We start from the raw sequence: 16,057 nt of genomic DNA, 5'->3' as shown, positions 1-16,057 counted from the left end.
AGCAGCCACAGGACACCTGAATCTTTCAGAGAAAGAGAATTTATTGCCCTCTTAGCAGAAGAAATGAACTTCTTCCTGCCTCCAAGGTGCTGTTAGGATTCAGAGGAAGAAGTTGACGATGACCAGACAGAATCCTGTGCTTGAACAGAATTTATGCATCTTGTATGAGGTGTATGAATATGCAACAGGCTGTTGTTTTTAAGGGTTAATCCTTTGTTAATGTGTCCTTTTTCAGGCTTATGCTGCCCAGAAAAAGGTACCCAGATATCCTCTTTGTCTCTACTGTCTCATATTGTCATAATTCAAATCGTCCAAATTATTATTACTCTAATTATATTACTATTTTTATAACCATTTTATTACTATTAAACTTTGAAAATTTTAAAAACAAGTGATTGGCGTTTTTCACACCGGGCAGGCAAGGCCTGGCCCCATTGGCTTTTCCCTTCCAGCAGCTTCCCCATTATAAAGCTCGCTCAGGGCTCAGCCACCTTGTGCTTCTTTGCTCAGAGGGTCAAAAGATGGAAAACAGAAACACACAGAACATTTTATTGATCTGTGCAGCCCCACAGAACTTTGTGTCCATGGGCTGTGAGCTGCTGTCAGAGCTGCTGAGGCAATGAACGCACCCAGTTCTTTCCAGAGAAACAGACAAAGAAAAGCTAGGCCACGTTAAGATTATTTTATTATGGCTAGAGAGATGCTACATCAGTTTCAAGCAGTACAAGAGTCAAGCAAATTCAAGTGAAAGAAACTTTGCCATTAAGCTCCAATAAGTGCACTGTGGGGGTTCCCAAACAAAATTAAAGTTCATGCTTGTTAGTGCTCCTGAGTAGCTCACTTCTGTTTTAAATGGCACACATTTACATTCTTTCCACATTTTAGTGCATTTACACACAAAACCAATGATTTTTAAATTATTTTTACTTGTTACATTCATCTTCCTCTGCAAAAATTATTAAAAACAAACCATGTATCAAAATTCCATCCTTGTATTTTTCCTTTTTTTTTTTAACTGACTTTTACATTGTGTGAGAAAATGAAATGCAGGAAATTTTCTGGTCCAAAACTAGATAAAGGGAAAAGCCAGTGGAAGGCAACTGTAACTTGTAACTGTAACATTCAGAAGATGAATAATGGTCACAGAAATCCATGAAACTGAAGTTGCAGAAGGCAGGGGGAAAGCCTTAGTTTTACCCTTTTTAAAGCAAGACAAGGGAGTCAGTAAATATTTTAGCATTTAATTTCTTCTTAAACATGAGAAAATGACAGCTTTTATTTTTATTATTAATTTTTACAATCACAGCTGTTTTCCTAATGTCTTCTGTAGACAAAACTAAAGAATTGTGTCCACATATTTGAGTGTTTAGTAATGCACTTTTTCAAAATATTCTTTGGAACCTTCTGGGCTTGGTTTGATCTGTCAAGAAAAGAAAGTTAAGTTATTACTTGGAACAGGTATGATATAAAAACCACAGATTTGATACTTTATCCAAGAAAATACATGCATACTTTATAAAAACAGTGATCTATTCATTGATTCGTTGAAAGTTGGTTGAAAGACAAAAGCCTAGATCATGTACAAGTCATACTTGAAAATTTTCAGTATAAACCACATTTTTCCTCTTAAAGTAAAAAAAAGTAATTAAGTAAATTAAAAAACCTAAAATGTAAGTAATTAAGTAAATAAAAAATCTGAACTCAGCTAATAGATAAACCACATTTTTCTGTTCAATTACAATGAATTAAATAAATAAAAAATCTGAACTCAGATAACATATAAACCACATTTTTCCTGTTAAATTACAATGCATTAAGTAAGTAACATATCTGAACTTGGCTAACCTATAAACCATGTTTTTCTGTTTAATTACAATGTATTAAGTAAGTAAAAAATCTGAGCTCAGTTAATGGAGAGTCCAAGTCAAATTTGGAGTTCTGAACACAATTTGCATCTCCTAAAAGGAAAATTTCTTCACAAACATCCCACAATTACTTTCAGACAAACAGACTGAAGTGGCCCAGCCGATAACAGCTTTGACAGCAGGCACGGACGCAGTGAAGCACCTCACACCTCACACCTGAGAGGATCCCAGCCCTGCAGACAAGCACCAGTGGCTCTCTTGAGGAGGATACATTTATCCCTGAGTCACTCACCGTGGGGGAGTTTGGAATCCAGTCAGCAGGGCACACCTCGCCGTGTGTCTCCACGAACTGGAAGGCCTTGACCAGGCGCAGGGTCTCGTCCACGCTGCGCCCCACGGGCAGGTCGTTGACACTCAGGTGCTTGATGATCCCGTTTGGGTCAATGATGAACAGACCTCTGCAATGCAGCAGCATTCAGGCAAGGCAAAGCAATTTCCCAGGCCAAACACAAGGAATTGGGTGCACAATTTCAGCAGTGACACACATCAGTTAGGAGGGGACCTGCAGTACTGGGTATCTTGTTTGTTAGCGGAGTGATCCACCACTGCTGTGGTACTGTGAAATTACTAAGTATCTATGGAGACTATTCAATCCAGGCAGAGGGAGCAAAGGGAGAACTCAGTGTTCCACCTGTGCTTCAAAACTGAGAGCTGACATCCTGCCCTTGTCTTTTTGGTCAAATCTGTAAGTGCTGAGTGAGGAGCTGCTTGTGCATTATGCTACTAAATTAAATCCTGTTGCATACAAGTATTTGTGAAAACCAAAGTCCCAATCATACCATACTAATTAACTTAATCTCTCAGTAAACAAATGCCAAAAGTTCCTGAGCCAAAGAGATCAGGAACTGAAGGTCTCCAGAAGATTGCTACCCAAATCCACTGTTTCTCAGGGACTGCTATGGAAATTATCAGAAATTGCCCTTCTATGGACATGGAGTTCCCAGGCTTTTCCCTCACACATTTTCAGAGAGGCCTGGAGCCATTCTCAGTTTCATGGCCAAAATGAGCAGGTGCCCTATTCCTAGGGTGGCATCCAGCCATCCTGCAGCAGAAGACATCTCCCAGTCTTCACCTGATGCCATTTCCCTGCAGGAGGGCAGTGTGCCCTATGTTGGTTAGTCTGGGTTGTGTCCCAGCACAGCAGTCCAGCCTTACCTCAGTGCTATGCCAGGTCCTTCCAGCAGCACCCCATAAGAACGGGAGATCTCCTTTGTGAGGTCTGACAGAACTGGAATATTCATTTTGCCCAAACCGCCGCTCTAGGGAAGAGAGAAATATTCCACTTGGTTACAAAAAGCTCCATAGGATCATCCTTCCTGAGTGCTGGATTCCATGCTCTTGAGGGCACAGTAACAACAAAACACAACCAAGGCATCTGCTCCATGAAAGGAACCAAGTGTGTGTGGTGTTGCTCTGGTCTGTTTTGGTTGTTTGTTTTAAAGTAATCAAGAACAGATTGTTTCTTTAGAAAGTGAAAATTTCTTTTGCACTGTGCATTTTAGAATTGCTGATTTTGGTGCTAAGAGGCCACCAATGGCAACAGCCATACATTTCCAGAAAAACTTCCTTTGTATATTATTCAGGAGCTTTGAATAGAAAAGTTTCTACTGCATATTTAAGTGTTCAGAATTAAACACGATGAACATGGTGGGGAGGAAAGGGAAACAAACCTGTGAACGAACAAACTTTGGAGCACACATCTGATGAGGAATAGCTGAGGATATTTAGCCTGGAGAAAGGAGACTCTGGAGTGACCTCCACAACTCCAGGTGGGGGTAAGCCTCTTCTCCAGGTAACAAGGGACAAGACAAAATGAAATTATGTCAAATTGCACCAGGGGAGGTTTATATTGAATACTATCAAAAATTTCTTCACAGAAAGGATTGTCGGGCATTGGAATAGACTTCCCAGGACAAGGGGAAAAAAAAAACATGGATGTGGCACTTGAGGTCATGATTAGTGGTGAACATGGTGATGGTGGTGGCAGTGAGATCATCATCTCTTCATCATCATGATACTTCATGATCCTAGAGGTCTTTTCTAACCTTAACAATTCTGATTCCAAACACAATGCTCCTACCAACACACTAAGTATGTCAGAGTTCTGCTGCTCTATTCAGTGCACATGGTTATTTTTTGTTCTGCCTCTCACAAATCAATTTCAATACTATTTGAAGAGTCAAACAAGATTTCTTTCCTTTTTGTCACAGACTGAGACTGCAAGAGAGATAAGCTCTCTAACCTTGAAACAAGGCTGGAGTTTGTTAGCTTTGCTATTCTTGGCCTCATCAGTGATTCACTGTGTAATCTCAGCCACAGACCCAGATCCTGCAAACACTTGTCTGCAACAGAGTTCCCTACACAGAGCTTTGAGCACAGATGTCAGAGAAACCAAGGCTTCAGCTTCTCTGGGTGTCAGTTTCCTGCCTGTGCCACCATGGAATTCTTTCCACCCTGTGCAGGGTGTTTTGAGCTGGGCTTGATGATCTTGGTGGGTCCCTTCCAACTGAGAACAGTCTGTGCATCTGTAAAGCACTGAGCACGACTGACAAACCCTGAACACCTTTGGGATAAAGCTGGGAACTCAGGCCACAATTACACTGCTGAGCTTTGAACAAAGCTTGCAGAAAATATTCTTGACAGGCTCAGCCAAAGTGTATTAAATGCAGCAAACTCTCCTCCCCCCCTGCATGTCCCAGCGGTGCCAGGAGGCACCCAGCCTGCAGCACAACTGCACCCTGCTGCCCACACAGGCTGGGGCTGATGGCACACGTGCTTCTGCACCTTCCTGGGACACCTGTGGTCCTCTACAACTGCCTAAACCAGGGGGATGCTTTGTGTCATCAAAAACAGGTGTTTTTATATAGATCTGTAAGAGGCTCCTCTCCAGTAAAAGTCTTTATCATCTGCTTTCCCTAAAGAAAAAACGTCCATTTGTACTGCAAGAGTGGGACCCTTTCATCCAGTGAGAATTAATGATACAAGTGCTCCAATAAACTGGTGGTTCCTCTGCTTCCAACCTGAAGCCACCACTGCTGGGTAATTGTTAACAGTAACGAATGAACGGCTGCTGCTCCTTTTCTGTGATAGTTTCTGTGCATTATCAGCTGTCACAGGCACTTTGGGACACTGACATGTAAACTGAGCATTTGTCTTTTGAGATATGTTATCAACAAAGCTATCATCACAGCTAAACAAGTTAAAAACCCAAGCCAGACAATTATGAAAAAGAAAACAAAAGACAGAGGTCAGAATTATGTCATCAAATCTAGAAGTTGATTGCATATGACTTTAGGAAATCTATTAAAAATCAGTGTTGGCACAATTATTTATTCAACTTCTCTTCTCTACAGCTCTTGTGAAAAGAAACCAAACCAAAAGAGAAAGTCCCAAAAAGATACTCAATTCCTACCCTTCGTGGTGTGTTTATCCATGCCAGATGAGTAAAATGAGAGTCCACTGAAACTGCCACCACTTCACAGTTCACATCACGAAATTCTTTTGCTTTGTTGCTGAAGGCCACAATTTCCGTGGGGCAGACAAAGGTGCTGTGGGAAGAGACATCAGGCTGTAATAATTCTGCCATCTTCTCTAGAGAAGACTCATGTCTGTTTCTAGGCATTTTCTTCAGACTGATAATTTTAGCCATGTTTCCTGCTCAAAATTAGTTTCAGTCTCAAACCAACAGTCACAGCCGCACAGCTGGCACACCAGTTACCATCTCTGAGTTCTAGACAGATTCCTCACAAAGATGGAGAAACTGCCTCTGCTAGAGACTCTCTGGACAGAGAGTTTGGAAACTATAGCAGAAAGATCTGCAGGTTAAACTCTTCTCCATGCACCCACATTCACCAAGATACTCTTGGCAATTCAAGTCTTCCGAGCAGACTGACCCCCATCCTATCACGTTTTGCTCTAAAGCTGTTAGCTGCAGTTGTGCTGGCCTTGCTTCTTCAAGGACAGAGTCTCCAAGGCAGTCCCAAATTGCAAGGCAATGTCCTCAGCCCTGGGATCTGAGTGTAACAGGAACCACAGCCAGCTCCTGACGCAGGCCCTGCAGCCAGAAGATGCTCTCCAGGCACCCTCTCCACTGCTTTAACACACAATGGCCGTGTGCCCCCAATCTTATCACTGACGCCCTAGAAACAGACACATCTGCCCTGCAAGACTGGCCCAAATCGAACAAACCCAGAACGCCCTGCAGCGCCTGTGATGACCTTCAGCAGGACCTTCAGCAGGCCCATCGGGAAAGGGAGAAAGCCGCACTCACAAGTCCAGGGGGTAGAAGAAGAGAACCAGGTATTTCCCCTTGTAATCATCTAGGCTCAGCTCCTTGAACTCTCCGTTCACGACGGCCGTTCCCTTGAAGGCCGGGGCGTGCTGGGTCACCGCCACGGCGAACCGCGAGGAGCCTGCGGAGGGGAGAACGCAGAGCTGCGGGCCGGGCCCGGGGGAGCTCCCGGGGCGCCTTCCCCGGCCGCCCTCCCGCACTTACCGAGGCTGAAGGGGCGGCGGGCGCAGGCCGGGGGCCATGCCGTGCCTCTCCTCCCGGCGGCGGCAGCCAGGGGCACCTGCGGGGACAGGGAGGGTCAGGCGGCGGCGGGGCCGGGCGGGCAGGCCGGGCGGCGGGCGGGCCCTCACTCACCGCGGCGCGGAGCAGCCTCCCCAGCGCGGCGGCCATGTCGAGCGGCGGGCGGAGCGGGCGGAGCGGGGCGGAGCGCCGGGGGCGGGAACCCCGGAGGGGCGGTGAGGGACGCGCCGGAATCACGGAATCGATGCGGTTGGGAAAGGCTTCTCGGACCATGAAGTTCGACCTATGGTCGGACACCACCGGGCAGCCAGACTATGGCACGGAGGGCCACGTCCAGTCTGTCCTTGAGGACCTGCAGTGACCGTGACTCCACCACCTCCCTGGGCAGCCCATTTCAATGTCTAATCGCCCTTTCTGCGAAGCAGTTCTTCCTAATGTCCAACCTAAACCTCCCTACGCACAGCTTGAGGCCATGTCCTCTTGTCTTGCCATTTATTACTTGGGAGCAAGCCCGACTCCTCCTGTCAAGGAGTTGTGGAGAGTGGTAAGGTTGGCCATGAGCCTCTTCTAGGGTAAACACGCCTGGCTCCTCACCTGCTTCTCGCAGGACTTGTGCTCCAGACCCTTCCCCAGCTCCCTGACCTTCTCTGGACCTGCTCCAGCCCCTCAATGTCCTTCCAGAACTGGGCACAGGACTCGAGGTGCAGCCTCACCAGTGCCATGTCCCGAGCTGTGCCCACTGATACAGCCCGGCTTGTGCTCAGAAACCTTCCTCATACACACTTACAACTGGCTCTGACTTTGTTGAACTCACTTGGATTACACTTACAGAATCACAGAATATTCTCAGTTGGAAAGAATATACAAGGGTCATGAAAGTCCATCTCCAGGTCCTGCCCAGGACACCCCCAGAGTCACACCATGTGCATGAGAGTGTTGTCTAAACACTTCATGATCTCTGTCAGGCTTGGTGCTGTGTCCACTTCCATGGGGAGCTCGTTCCAGCACCCAATCGCCCTCTGATTTTTCTAAATCCTGGTGTTTTTTCTAATATACAACTGAAACCTCTCCTGACTCAACTTCAGGCCATTCCCTCGGGTCCTGTCACTGATCACCACAGAGCACAGATCAGTGTCTGCCCCTCCTCTTCCTCACACAGAAGTTGTAGACTGCAATGTGTTGTCCCTCAGTCTCCTCTTCTCCAGGCTGAACAGACCAGGTGCCCTCAGCTGGTCCTCATGCAGCATCCCCTCAAGGCCTTTCACCATCTTCGCAGCTCCTAGCTTCATTCTTTGTGTTCCTTTATCTAAACACTTACACAAAGCTGAACCCAGTTTCCCTTCTGGGTTTTAATAACTTCTAGTTTCATATATGTGTTAATATCCACAACATTTTAGAAAGGGCGGACCTTGCGGACTGGAGAAAAGTCTGGCTCTGCTAGCAGGATAAGCTCAGCCATCAGCATCAGGGGGGCAAAGCCAAAGGCAGCCAGAGAAATGTCAGCTACCCCTGGGATGAACTCAATGAATGCTAAATCTCCACTTCCGAAATTATTCCTGGTACTGATCCATCTGCATGGTCCAATCACCTCTGTAACAGTGAACCTCTGAGCCTTCAAAAGAGGGAGGATTATGTTCAACCTGCCTGTTAGGGCTGGTAACCAGCTGGTATTAACTCCCTACTATGCCTAGGAATTGTTTGGGGCAGTATTAGTTGGTGTTGTCCAAAAGTGTGCTGAGACCTTTCTGGGCATTTAACATCATGGCAAATTTCAGTCTCTGGCACCTTGAATTTATTAATCCAGATGTAGCCAATGACAGCTGGAAACGTGGCTCTAAAAGTCTTCTCAAAAAGAAAGTAATTCCCAGCAGAGCAGCCAGAATAATGTTATCTACCCAAAACATGAAAGTGGAAGTGAGTAACCAATTTGCACATTAGAAAGTGTGTCAGGTAGAGTGTGGGTGAACTGTGCCCCAGCCTGCAGCCTTGGATTAGGAGAGGGAAGGAGCGATTGTGGAGATTGTGACCAGGACAGAGGTGTGGGAGGGCTTTGTGCTGCTGCTGAGGGCTGCAGGCAGAGCAGTGAGCAGTGCAGCTGAGCCTGGGACACCTGTGGAGCTGTAGGTGGAGAGAGCAAACCCACAGCCATTACCTGGGCTGATGCTTTTCAGAGCAGTGCAGGATGGCATGGCTGCATTGGTGTCTGAAACCTGGCACATGCCCTCAGACACAGAAATGTGTTTGCCCAGACGAGTGCCCTGGGGTTGAGCAGCAAATTGTGTGCCAGGGGTGGCTGGGTTCCCTTCCTTCAGGTGTGGGAGCTGCACTGTGGCAGCCAGAAAAGGGCTGTTGCTCGGATTTCCTGAGGATGGCTGTCTCATCCACAGATGATTATTCACCAAACTTCTAAGTTGATGTATTCTAAACCAATGCCCTTCCCCCCATCCCCGGAAAGTTATATTTGTTTAAAACTCTTTGTTTAAACTCTTGGCTTGCAGGTGGGGAAATATTGCTCATGCTTTGTTATGGAGGCAGCGTAATTCAGCTTCTCAGACTTCAGTGCAAAAGCTTGAACTACTGCCATTTAATGGGGAGTATTTTCCATTTTGCTTTTGCAAAATGAGCATCCCTGCAATCTGAAGATGGACCTTGTCACTTCCAAAGTGCACCTGATAAAAGTTGTTCCTTTTTCCTCAGCTCTGGCTCTGGCACAGGCTTGAGCAGCTGCTAAACCTGGTTCTTATTGACATCCAAAGCTCAAAATCAATCTACCGAGTGATACCATTTGCACATCTTTTTCCAGACCTTGTTGGTTGTCTCCTTCGCTGTCTTTAAGTGTGATTCAAATTGACATGTGAAGTTGCTGAAAGACTCTCCAGGGATTTCAGCAGGCTTTAAGGAGAAGCTGCTATACAAGGTGCAGAGTAGTCCATAACGCACTTGAATAGATAATGGGAGATGTGAATGTTCTTTTTGGTGAGGATACTTATGTGCCTGCTCCCATTTTGTGACTGTCTTTTCATATCTGGAAATAGTTAACTATGTCTTTCTGGTGAAAAACTACAAGATCAGATGATAAAGAATACAAACAATGCTTGTGTGTTATTTCCATTATTGTTTTGTAAGTTAGATTTTAAAGAGCTGTTTGAAAGATCATTGTTCCCACAAGAAAATTTTAGGGGGAAAGTAGCTGTTTCTCTCTAAACTTGATGAAAAGGATACGCAAATCCCAAACCAGAACTGCTGCTGTGGATCAATGAGTGGCAAATTCTGTGCAGAGTATGGGATACATATGTCTGCTTGTTTAAAAATAAAGTCTGCTCAATTTCTAGAAGGTTATGTTATTCCATGTGCTCAAATGCTGTAACAATCATTTGTCCTCTACCTTGAGGAAATAGATAACTGAAAAAGAGGCTGGGAAATGGAAAAAAAAAAAAAAAAAACAACAATAGAGGCATAAACATTTTTATCTAAACCAAAGCAAAAACTTTGGCTTCGGCAACACGATGCATCACCCCGTGACTGTTGGTAGATGGCAGCCTCTGTCCTTGCACACAGGGGCGCTGGAAAATCTTCCAGCTGCCTGCAAATGCTCTCACAGGCCTGTGTGCTCCCACCTGCTGATACCCAAGCTCAGCAGGAGAAAGAATTTACCCGTTCGTAGCAATAAGTTTCAGAAGCAACCCCAAGCACAATCCAGCTTAGGGCTAATAATGAACGGGCTGTACTGCATGAATTAAGTGTCAGAACGTGGATTGAGGAGATAGCTGCTGTTAGGGTATGTTTCCAGTTGATAAGTGTAGGTAAAAGCCTTTCTGACATCTGCTGCACCGGGGGTCCTGCCCTTGGCCGTGCAGGCGGCCGTGCTGAGGCCGAGCGCTTTCTCTGGAGCCAGGATCAAACTGGGTGTGTTGCCGCCGTGTTTGGCTGGAGCTGTGCGAGCCCACCCTGCCGATGAGTCATCCTTGAGTGGCTCAGAATATCACACTGAGCCTCGCTGCTTCCCTGTTCCTATTACACTGATGCATTTGGGGCTCGCTCGGTGTTGGCGTTTCATTTACAAACCTCGCTTTTGCCATAAAGGAAAGATGGCTGCCAGCCCTGCTTTACCCTGATGTTCAGCACTTTTAGGTTTTTAGCAGCCTCTCCTGAATGACTTCAGATGGAAATTTTAAAGCATGTTTTTAAAGCACCTTAGAAAGCACATTTTTCAGAATATGAAATAATTTTGGGTAGCCTCTCCTTTTTTTTTTTTTTCTTCCTTCCAATACTGGTTGCTTCTGCATATGATTCAGACTAAATTTTCCTTTTTCTCCTTCAAGTGTTGAATCAGGATATTCAGGCCAGCAAAAGAGACATGTATTCCTTCCCTGCATTCCTTCCCTGCCACCCTGTCTTTGAGTCCAGGTATTTCAGCACCATTTTACAAGAGTGAATAGAGTCAGATAAGCAGTGGAACAGATTTACAGGTCTCCTGTTTCCTTCTCCCTCACTCACAGACTGTTCCATTAAATCAGGTACAGACATAGCTTGAAATTAAAGGACTGTGTCACCACAAGAGAAAATGGATATAAATAAATCTACCTCTTCCTAATTTTCTTTGTTGGTTTTGTGAACCAGTTGTTCCAGGTGACATGAGAAAGAAGCTACTGACAGCTGTGAAGCAGTCATGAGGTAAGAGTCCAAATGCTGCAGTGGGTTCTGCAAAAGCCAACTGATGGATTTTGTGTGCAGTGGAAACACATGGGAGCCACATCCATGAAAGGGGCCATCCATCTCAGGCCTGTGTCATATACCAGGGTTTTAATCAGGCTTTAACAATGCAGTAGAAAAGAAAGATGCAGTGAGGACTAATGTGGAGCTACACACTAGTCACCTTGATTTTGCTTTTCAAAGTAGTGCTAGTGAGTGCTAGTGAGCACACCTCCTTCCATGTCCCAGTGCACCACAGTGAGTCATATTTATTAGAAACAAGGGGGACTTTGTTAGTTAACATAAGAATATTGAAAAAAACCCCTTTCATTGGTCTTCCCAATAGGCATGGAGTCAGAATCGCTGCTCTCCACGTAGATGTGTAAGTCAGACACACATTTATTGCAGACCCTCAGCAGCCCTGTAGCAGAGCTGAGCTGGAATAACCCCTGTGTCCCAGCACACTCACTGCTATCCCTGCTCCCACAGGAGCTGGAATAACCCCTGTGTCCCAGCACACTCACTGCTATCCCTGCTCCTGCAGGAATAACCCCTGTGTCCCAGCACACTCACTGCTGTCCCTGCTCCTGCTGGAATAACCCCTGTGTCCCAGCACACTCACTGCTGTCCCTGCTCCCGCAGGAGCTGGAATAACCCGTGTCCCTGCTCCCACAGGAGCTGGAATAACCCCTGTGTCCCAGCACACTCACTGCTATCCCTGCTCCCACAGGAGCTGGAATAACCCCTGTGTCCCAGCACACTCACTGCTATCCCTGCTCCCGCAGGAGCTGGAATAACCCCTGTGTCCCAGCACACTCACTGCTGTCCCTGCTCCTGCTGGAATAACCCCTGTGTCCCAGCACACTCACTGCTATCCCTGCTCCCACAGGAGCTGGAATAACCCCTGTGTCCCAGCACACTCGCTGCTGCCTGGCTGTCCCTGCTCCCTCGGGAGCTGGCTGAGCGTGCCTCCCGTTGCCAGGATCGAGGAGCCTGCGGGAGCTGCGCCGCTCACGAACACTAGGTAGCTCCGTGGCATTTCCAAACTCCTGACAGATCTGTCGTAACTCGTTTGATAAATAGGTTTGCCCTTTCAGGCATTAAATATTTGAAACTATACAGGGCAACATCAGCACATTGGAGTCATGCTTTTGTGCCACAGGGCAGCACTGTGGGTGACTCCACATATCTCGAGGTACATACAGATATGAGATAAGAGGAGCAGTACAGCTGTTGGATGCACGTGCTGATTTCCAGTGCAACTCATACGTGAGCTCTTCAAGATCTGCCCTCTCCATTCAGGCACCTCTATAAAAATAACTCACCAAACACAGTCAGTGCTCCCTGTGGAGTCTCCCATGAAGGTAAATCCCACTGACCAGTCTCATCCTGAGGCACAGCAGACACAGCAATATCCCAGTGCTGCTGCAGTGAGTGGTGCTTCACAAAGTGGGCACTTAGACACATGCCTTCATTTGTCCTCTGGAGAGGAGTTGCTTGTGGCATTAAAAACATTCTGTATAATAAAAGTTCTGTCTTCCACCGACCACCAGCCTTGTTGCGATGTTTGAATTGTCCTTATGATGATCATTAGTGGGAGGCTGGGCAGGGATGTGAAGTGCACTTAGAACTGAGCATAATCTGGTCTGTTTACATCAGTGCTTGCACAGAAGAGTTCAAACAACAAGCAGGGCAGATGCTCCTTAGGAGCCTCATCTCAGTGCTAAGGCTCTGGTTTCCAGGAAGCAATTTCTCCCTCAAGAATTATTTAATCAGAGAAAAATCTTCCGGTACTTACTGACACAACTGCCGCTGTATAGAACTTGTATTACAAAGAAAGGAACCACAACATGGAATGGCTCTGAAAGCTGAATGTTTTTCTGAAGCTCCAGGAGAAAGGCTGTGGAATATTGTTCATAGCAATGCCACCTGCTATGCAAAATAACTTTCAAAGGTCAAACCATTGACACTTAATCAGGTACAAAAGGCATTTATTGTAGCAATTTTACCCGCAAGGTATTATTCATTAAATGCATTTCTCATCTATTTCCTATGTTCAGAAAATGTGTTCTAGGCAGTCTGCAAGGTCTGCTATTGCAGGCCATTTCTGTGTAGCTGTGGAAAGAAATAAATTGGTACAATAAAAAAAAAAAGAAGAAAAGAGTAGTGTCTGTGCTCCACTTACAAGAAGGTGCATGTTAATTTGATTTGCTTCATGTGGATTTAATCAATGCAAATATAGATGGAAGAAGAGTGTCAGTGGGAGTAATGGGTCGTTTTTATTTCTCTTTCATTGCTTGACCTGATGAATCGATCTACCCCGTTGCTAGGAAAATCAGAATCATGCTGACATGAGCATCTGTCCTATGTAGACAGGGGAGAGCTCATGTTGTAATCTAGCGCTTAAAATTCACAAACTTTCCACAAGTGGCTGATGCTTCACACAGTTCCTTACGAGGGTGAAAACAATGGTGTGGGGGAGAGATGGGGTTCTCTCGGGTTCTTCTGCGGGGGCTTTTGAGGTCCCGAAGAGAAGGGCGGGGGTCGGGAGACGTCTGCGGGTGTCGGCGACCCCTTCCCACGAGCGTGGGCACCTGCGGGGGGTGACACGCACGAAGAGCCGGGCTGGGGAGCCCTGGGGACCGCGGGCAGGACAAGCGGAGCCCCGTACGGCGGGATGGAGCGCGGCACCAGGGCAGCGCCGGGGCCGGGACCGCGGGAGCCCCGAGCATCCCCGGCGGCGAACACCCATCCTCACGGCCCGGGACGCTCTGCCCGGCGCCCGTCCGTGCCCCTGCCCGTGCTCTCGCCCTCCCCGAGGCGGACAGTGGCCGTCCCTCCCTGCGGACCCTGCGCGGCTGCGGAACCGGCGCCAGGTGCGGCGGGGCCGCCCCAGGACTACACGTCCCGGCGTGCCCGGCCCGGCGGGGCCGGCGCCTGCGCGGGGCTGCGGGGCCGCTCCGCGGTGCCACACCCCCGGGGGAGGGAGGCAGGAGCGCCCGAGCCCTCAAACCACCGGGGGAGCCGGCGGGGCGGAGGATGGAGTAGCGGGGCGCGGCGGAGCCGGCAGTGCGGGGAGCGCCGCCTCCGCCCGGCAGCGCGGGGGAGCGGGCGGGCAGGCGGGCGGGGATGATGCGCGGGGGGACAGCGCGCTAGGGGCAGGAGGCGGGTGGTCGCCCGGAGACTCCGCACCTCGGAGTGACGTCCTGCTGCAGTGCCGCTGCCTGCGCTGCCCGAGCTCGTCAATGGAGCTGGAAAACATCGTTGCCAACACCGTTTTGCTGAAAGCCAGGGAAGGTGAGAGAGCGGCGGGAGGGGAGAGGGGGCTGGAGCATCCTTGTCGCAGTCGCCCCTCCGCGGAGCGATGCCCGCGGGATGCGGGCGGGCACCGGTGGGGATGCGCGCCGGTCCCGCCGGCGGCGGCTGTCGGGGTGCCATGTGGCTGTGCCGGCGTTGGAAACGGCTTGTTTGAGACGGAGCCCCGGCGAAAAGGAAAATACCGCTGTTTTTCCCTGTGCGCGGGGGTTTGGGAAAGGAAGTGAATGAGATTGCAGAGATTACAATATTCACCCATCTCTTCCTTCCCCCTTCCCGCCTCCCCCCCTCAAATCTGGTCCCACAGATTGTGCTATTTCAGCGTCTATTGTTAAAGGTCAGCTGCAGATGCATTCATTCAAAAGGGCTTAGCAAATCTGCAAATAGCTTTCCGCGCCGTGTGGTGAGACCGGCAGGATCGTATCGCTTCCCCGTACAGTCATTGCCTTATTCGGCGTTATTAGGTGAGATCATGTTGCTGCAAACATGCCCATTGTTGCGAGCGTGTTTGTCCCCGGCCGGAGCCGGCCGGAGGGGCTGGGGGCTGTGCCCTGCCCGCGGCTGGCGCGGGGGTCTCCGAGCGGGGTTTGTCCCCCGCGGCCGCCGCCGCGCTCGGGCAGCCCCGGGGATGCTCCGGGCGATGCCGGAGCCGCCGCCGCGGAGCCGCCGCTGCTCGGCGCGGGGCGCCCTCGGCTGCCCGGGGGCTCCCCCAGCATCCCCGTCCCGACCCCGAGGGCTCGCAGGAACGAACCCCGACAGCCACCGGTGGATCGGGCTCCCGGCGCTTTCTTTCGCCCCGTGGGGAGCGGACGCGGTTTCCTCTCCCCGCGCTGGCGGAAATCCTCCCGCGGCCGCGGGGCGCTGCGCACGGCGGCGCCGGGCTCGGGGTCCCCGCGGAGCCCCGTCCGCCCGGAGCATCTCTCCGGCTGGAGCGGGAGCGCCACGCACAAGCAACACGTCCTACGGCTGCGGCATCGCTGCCAAGACGCGATCGCCTTCTGTCTGCTCCAGCCCGTTTTTATGTTTGTGTTTATTTACTTGCTTGCTGCTTAAAATAAGGCATTTTTCCAAGCCCTTGGTCAGAGTTTCTTCCCTGAGAGCACTTGCTGGAGCGTTTTTAGGTGCGGTGCAACCTGCAGCCTGCTCTCCGCCGCCCGCCGGAGCGCTGGAGCTGCCTGCCCGCTTGGGTGGGCTTCAGCTCCGGCCACTCCGAAGCTGTGGAGCTGCGAGTAAAGCTGCGTTCATTTCCTAAGAGAGATCATTCAAATAGTCCGCCCCTGGAGCGATCCTTTTGCTGGGAAAATAACTCAAATTGTAGAATAGTGTTTATATAACTCACAGGCTGTTGAACTTTTGAGGCTTAGCTAAAGAGTAAAGTCCTGAGATCGTCCCAAAAAAGCTCTACAAATAATAATAAGGGCAAAGGTGTTCAGCAGATCAGTGAATTATAACTTTTTGACTTCTGATGGAGATATTTTATTTTCTGTTGTCATTTTATATGTTGTTTAGGATGCAGTTGCTGTTACCAGTCATACAATGCTGGTTTAGATTTCAGCAGACTTTAGGAATACTTTAAAGGACTGGTATTAATTAC

General features: G+C 48.7%; 2 protein-coding genes across 2 annotated transcripts in view; one reads left to right on the top strand and one right to left on the bottom strand.

Moving 5' to 3' along the window:
- Positions 1-661: 661 nt before the first annotated feature.
- PRDX3 (peroxiredoxin 3) lies at positions 662-6,657 on the bottom strand. Its single transcript, XM_064716976.1, has 7 exons — positions 6,571-6,657; positions 6,421-6,496; positions 6,196-6,337; positions 5,338-5,473; positions 3,081-3,184; positions 2,158-2,323; positions 662-1,420 (listed from the first exon to the last, which is right to left on the bottom strand). The coding sequence occupies exons 1-7, from the start codon at positions 6,604-6,606 to the stop codon at positions 1,367-1,369; spliced, it is 714 nt and encodes a 237-aa protein (XP_064573046.1). The 5' UTR covers positions 6,607-6,657; the 3' UTR covers positions 662-1,366.
- A 7,475-nt stretch (positions 6,658-14,132) lies between these two features.
- The window catches only part of GRK5 (G protein-coupled receptor kinase 5), a 153,248-nt gene continuing 151,323 nt past the window's right edge, over positions 14,133-16,057 (top strand). Inside the window, exon 1 of the mRNA XM_064716289.1 lies at positions 14,133-14,445. Coding sequence (XP_064572359.1) covers positions 14,394-14,445 — 52 coding nt within the window. The 5' untranslated portion in view covers positions 14,133-14,393. The remainder of the gene's footprint in view (positions 14,446-16,057) is intronic.

The sequence above is a fragment of the Zonotrichia leucophrys genome, chromosome 6 (genome assembly GCF_028769735.1).
Source record: "Zonotrichia leucophrys gambelii isolate GWCS_2022_RI chromosome 6, RI_Zleu_2.0, whole genome shotgun sequence".
Lineage (NCBI taxonomy): Eukaryota > Metazoa > Chordata > Aves > Passeriformes > Passerellidae > Zonotrichia > Zonotrichia leucophrys.
This window is presented reverse-complemented; position numbering and strand designations above follow the sequence as displayed.